The sequence below is a fragment of the Nannobrachium achirus genome, assembly GCF_963921795.1.
Source record: "Nannobrachium achirus genome assembly, chromosome: 6".
Taxonomy (NCBI): domain Eukaryota; kingdom Metazoa; phylum Chordata; class Actinopteri; order Myctophiformes; family Myctophidae; genus Nannobrachium; species Nannobrachium achirus.
This window is the reverse complement of record NC_137815.1, coordinates 36,431,855-36,437,101: the sequence shown is the minus strand read 5'-3', so window position 1 is coordinate 36,437,101 and position 5,247 is coordinate 36,431,855. Positions and strand designations below refer to the sequence as shown.

Here is a 5,247-nt window from a genome sequence, read left to right as displayed (position 1 = left end):
TGTCCTTTCAGCACCACGTTCAGTTCAGCGACAGACAGCTCCACCAGCAGTCCTGTGCTCTGCTGTGCGTCCCCACTCACACTCACACTGACAGTATACCGCTATACCAGCCAGGCAGGCCAAGGTTGTTTCATTTGTATTCACGGATAGCGGCGCGGGGGGTGGTGACCGCGTGTGCGTGCGTGCGTGCGTGCGTGTGTGTGTGTGTGTGTGTGTGTGTGTGTTGGGGGGGGGGGGGGGGGGGGTAATTTATCCCAAGAAGCGACATTGCTACATCACTTCTTACCAATAATGGGCAAACACGTGAAGAAGAGAGAAAGAGAGAAAGAGAGAGGAGAGAGAGAGAAAGAGAGAGAGAGAGAGAGAGAGAGAGAGAGAGAGAGAGAGAGAGAGAGAGAGAGGTGATGATGATGATGCTGTGGGAGGCTGTCAAGGTGTCCTCGAATACAGACATCGACCAGTGACGTGCTTCACTGAGAGAGAGAGAGAGAGAGAGAGAGAGAGAGAGAGAGAGAGAGAGAGAGAGAGAGAGAGAGAGAGAGGAGGCAGTCAGATAGGCCGACAACAGAACAGGGATGAGCAGAGAGAGAGAGAGAGAGAGGGAAAGCGAAGAGTGAATTTCTCGAGTCATCAAGGAGCCCCGCTGTCACTCATCACGATTCGGACCAATCGTCTCGCTCCGTTCGGCAGGCTCGTCCCCCCCACCGCCCCCGTCGGTCCCGCCCCCCTCCTTGAGCTGTCCTCTCTGTGCACGCGCGTGGTCCCCCCCCCCTACACCCCCACCACCACCAGGTCGCGAGGAGGAGGAGGAGGAGGAGGAGGGATGAGGCGCGCGGAGGGGAAATGGCTGCCGAAAACAAGCCGGAAGGTAAGAGAGAGAGAGAATTAACGCTTTTTATTTCTATAAGGTGCCGTGGCTGCGGTGAACGGAACGTTCCGGTGCGCTGCTACGGGCTTTATGTTGAGGCGAGGCGGATGAGAGCCTGCACGACGCACGGTGCGAGGAGATAGAGAGAGAGAGATGCGGGAGAGGAGAGGAGAGGAGAGGAGAGGAGAGGAGAGGAGAGGAGAGGAGAGGAGAGGAGGGGGGGCTTTCCCTTGACTAGCCCTCTGCTCTGTCCCCGAAAACACACGGAGGCTGAATGTGATGATGATGAGGATGATAATGATGAAAGTGCCTGATGCGACCAAGCAGCAGCAGCAGCGACCACAGACTAGTGTGTGTGTGTGTGTGTGTGTGTGTGTGTGTGTGTGTGTGTGTGTGTGTGTGTGTGTGTGTGTGTGTGTGTGTGTGTGTGGAAACAACCGTATAAACCGAGAGAAATGGAAAGAGAGACTAGTTGTTGTCGTTGCCTGCTGGCCTGTATGTAGCTTAATATGTGTGTATGATTATGTATACATACGTGCGTGTCTGTCTGTCTGTCTGTCTGTTTGTGTGTGTGCGTGGGGAATCTGGGGATGGTGTTTTTCTCTCCTGCCGTGCCGTGACCGTGGCGTCGCGTCGCGTGCCAGAGCACTGACGTCCCCAGAGCTAGAAGCTTTATAATGCTACTGAGCATTTAGCATAAAGGAGATGGAGATGGAGAGAGAGAGAGAGAGAGAGAGAGAGAGAGAGAGAGAGTAAGAGTGGTTCCGCTGAAGGAATTCAGAGACGCTCTCTCTCTCTCTCTCTCTCTCACACACACACACACACACACACACACACACACACACACACACACACACACACACACACACACACACACACACACACACACAGTGTTTCTAAACCTCTCTCTCCCTATAAGCACCACAAAACAGCACAGAATTCTAGGTATCCTTGACAGACAATATAACCTTCTGTGTGTGTGTGTGTGTGTGTGTGTGTGTGTGTGTGTGTGTGTGTGTGTGTGTGTGTGTGTGTGTGTGTGTGTGTGTGTGTGTGTGTGGGGAGGGGGGGGGGTCTTGTTGTCTATTATAGGGATGCTGTGATTGATATGAAGATGATGATGTGTGTGTGTGTGTGTGTGTGTGTGTGTGTGTGTGTGTGTGTGTGTGTGTGTGTGTGTGTGTGTGTGTGTGAGAGTGTGTGTGTGTGTGTGTGGTTATTGTTGCTAAGGCAGTGAGGAAGGTATATAAGGATTCATTCAGGCTCAGGTTCTGTACTGTATATCTGTAGGCTGTGATGGGAATCAGTGTGCAAAGATGCATCTGATGATGGGCTATTGAGCTGCACTTCAGAGCCAAAAGAGAGAGGTGTGTGTGTGTGTGTGTGTGTGTGTGTGTGTGTGTGTGTGTGTGTGTGTGTGTGTGTGTGTGTGTGTGTGTGTGTGTGTGTGTGTGTGTGTGTGTGTGTGTGCGTGCGTGCGTGCGTGCGTGCGTGCGTGCGTGCGTGCGTGCATGCGTGCGCGTGTGTGTGTGTGTATGAGAGAGAGAGAGAGAGACAGAGAGAGAGAGAGAGAGAGAGAGAGAGAGAGAGAGAGACAGAGAGAGAGAGAGATAGTGAATTATAGGCCTCAGCCTATAATATATTATGTGAATGAATGCCTCATGAGTTGCATGGCTCACCTTTAGAACGGCCCTCTCTCCTTGTTTTGTTTGTTATGCTAATAGCCACTGTTTAGATTGACTGTTCAGTCAGTCAAGCCATAATCCTATATTTTATAGCTTGTGAAATGTAAATAACTTATTTAGTCTTCAACGGATGTTCCATTACTTATGTCATAGCCCTATCTTGTCATTTGTTTGCATCAACCCTTGTTAACCTGCTGTTGTCAAGCTGTCATAAAGACATTTTTGGAGTGCTAAGGCTAGGGCTCCACCAAAATGACGGCGTCGTGCCGGCGTCGGACGCCGTCAAAAAATGAACCGGGGCGAATTTGAGCGTCCGACGCGGACGTTGACGTCGGCAGTGGAGCACCCTTCATTGATTAAAACGGGAGCGTTCCCTGCGTTGACGTTGACGCGACGCTCGACGCGCCCGGTGGAGCCGGGGGGTAACAATGCTACAGGCAGTGTGTTAGCCAGATAAACCCTATTATTACTTTGTTTTGCGTTAAAAAGCGAAAGTCCCAACGCTGCTATTTTTTTCTGAATGCATATGACTTTTTTCACCAAATGCATGTTTTTCTGTTTTCAATAACAAATGTTTGCCTATTAGGACATGCCCAAAATAGGGTTGTTATGGTTCATGTGGTTGAGATTACCCTGATGTACTCCCCCATGCAGTGACGGAGCTTCAGAACTACACTGCTGCTACAATACAAGCTACAAGGTCACTGTTAGCGTTCGTTCAACACTGACAATATGTCACTCTAATATCAAAGCATGAGGCTGCTTACTGTGTGGCCACTCACTTATTCCCGACCAGGCACGTGCACACATAGACATCAAAGGGGGCTTGAGCCCCTGCCCTTTTACCCGTCTGGAAAAAGTGCCCTCTAAAGACCATGAATGCAGTTTTTACTTTGGTGAAAGAAATGCAAATGCCCCCTTTCCATGCCATGCCTGAAGGCAGCACTCAAGAGAATTGCCTCATCCAAACTCCTAAACTTGAAGGCAGCATCTTATGCTGAAAGAATTGCCCTCTCTAGGCTCTCTGTGTAGAAATCCATGTTGTACGCCACACACATCTCCAGTATTCACTTGATTATGCTTAAGGCCCCTTTAGAAATGTCAGCCCCTGCCTCTCCAACATTCTCTGCACGTCCCTGTTCCTAACTGTTTCTCTCCACCATAGATAGATAGATAGATAGATAGATAGATAGATAGGTAGGTAGATAGATAGATAGATAGATAGATAGATAGATAGATAGATAGATAGATAGATAGATAGATACATACATACTTATGTATATATCTTGTGTACGTACTGTACGCCTTTAAAGACTCCCCACTAGAGATTGCAAGCCTACTTGTAAACAATTTCTCAGAAAACATGCATGGCCATTTTGTTTTGATGCAAATTACCAATACCTTTGGTTGCACACACTTAATCACACAGACTATACTATAGCATCAAAAACATGCACAACCATCACAGTCATACACACACATGCATATGCATACTAGAGTTCTCAACAGGCCTGAAAATTAAGGCCCGGCCCTAACTGAGCCCTAACTTGGTCGTCTCGAGGCCCTACCCTAAATGTCGGGTCGGGTTCGGGTATGGTCGGTTTCTCATTACTTCATCACAGAGTAATAGTAATACAATAATTAAAAAAATATATATTTTATTTTTTCATTGAGCCAGAGGCCCTACCCGGCCCGACTAATTAGCATACATTTTAGGCCCTACCCTACCCTAAATGTCGGGTCAGGTTCGGGTATGGTCTGGTTCGGGCAGAATTTGAGAACTCCAATGCATACACACATTTAAAGTCCTTATTTATGTCCACACAAGTAGAAGAATGCCCCCCCGACAATAGGAAAACAGCCAGTTACAAAGTGCCTATATACAGTAAGGCAGAACATTGTTACATACAATACATTTGACATACATGTCAGGCACAGCAGACATAGATCAATCATGGATAAAGGAAAACGACGCCTCCACCAAATTGAGGCGCTTTATAATAGCTGATACTGAGCAGTACCACACACACACACACACACACACACACACACACACACACACACACACACACACACACACACACACACACACACACACACACACACACACACAGTTGCCACAGGCAGTGGGGAGGCCATGACTTGAGCATCCCGTTGCGTGTAAAGACTAGAAGTGGAGATGAGAGAGATGGGCCCATAGGCGTATCAGCACTGTACGCCATCACAAACATTACACCATCCCCCATCATATACTGTAACCACACACACACACACACACACACACACACACACACACACACACACACACGTAAGCTTGCACATACACATAGCAAACACATACATAAAAAAACTATGTTTTGATTATACAGGATCATGCAGGAGTCAAATATAATAATTGCGACCGTAGGTCGCATTTACTATCAAACCCTGCACAAAGTGTAAGTCCGTCAGTCAGTCAGTCAGTCAGTCAGTCAGTCAGTCAGTCTGTCTGTCTGTCACACCTCACACGTCACACTCTTGCCCTGCTCATATCTCCGCAACCGTTGCCCCGATCCATGCCAAATTTTGCACACACACTCCTTACCTGGACCCCTGGATCTCCAGGGACCCCCAGGTCCCTGGGGGACCCCCAGATGTAAAAAATGACCAAATGTGCTAAACTGACCAAATGACCACCCCAACGGGGCTGCTCAC

At 48.5% G+C, this 5,247-nt stretch overlaps 1 protein-coding gene across 1 annotated transcript in view; it reads left to right on the top strand.

Moving 5' to 3' along the window:
- Nucleotides 1-843: 843 nt before the first annotated feature.
- LOC308287062 (calmodulin-binding transcription activator 1-like) overlaps nt 844-5,247 on the top strand; it is a gene marked incomplete at both ends in the record, with an annotated part of 140,611 nt that continues 136,207 nt past the window's right edge. The window contains one exon of the mRNA XM_080728183.1: nt 844-868. Within this exon, the coding sequence (XP_080584309.1) occupies nt 844-868 (25 nt within the window). The remainder of the gene's footprint in view (nt 869-5,247) is intronic.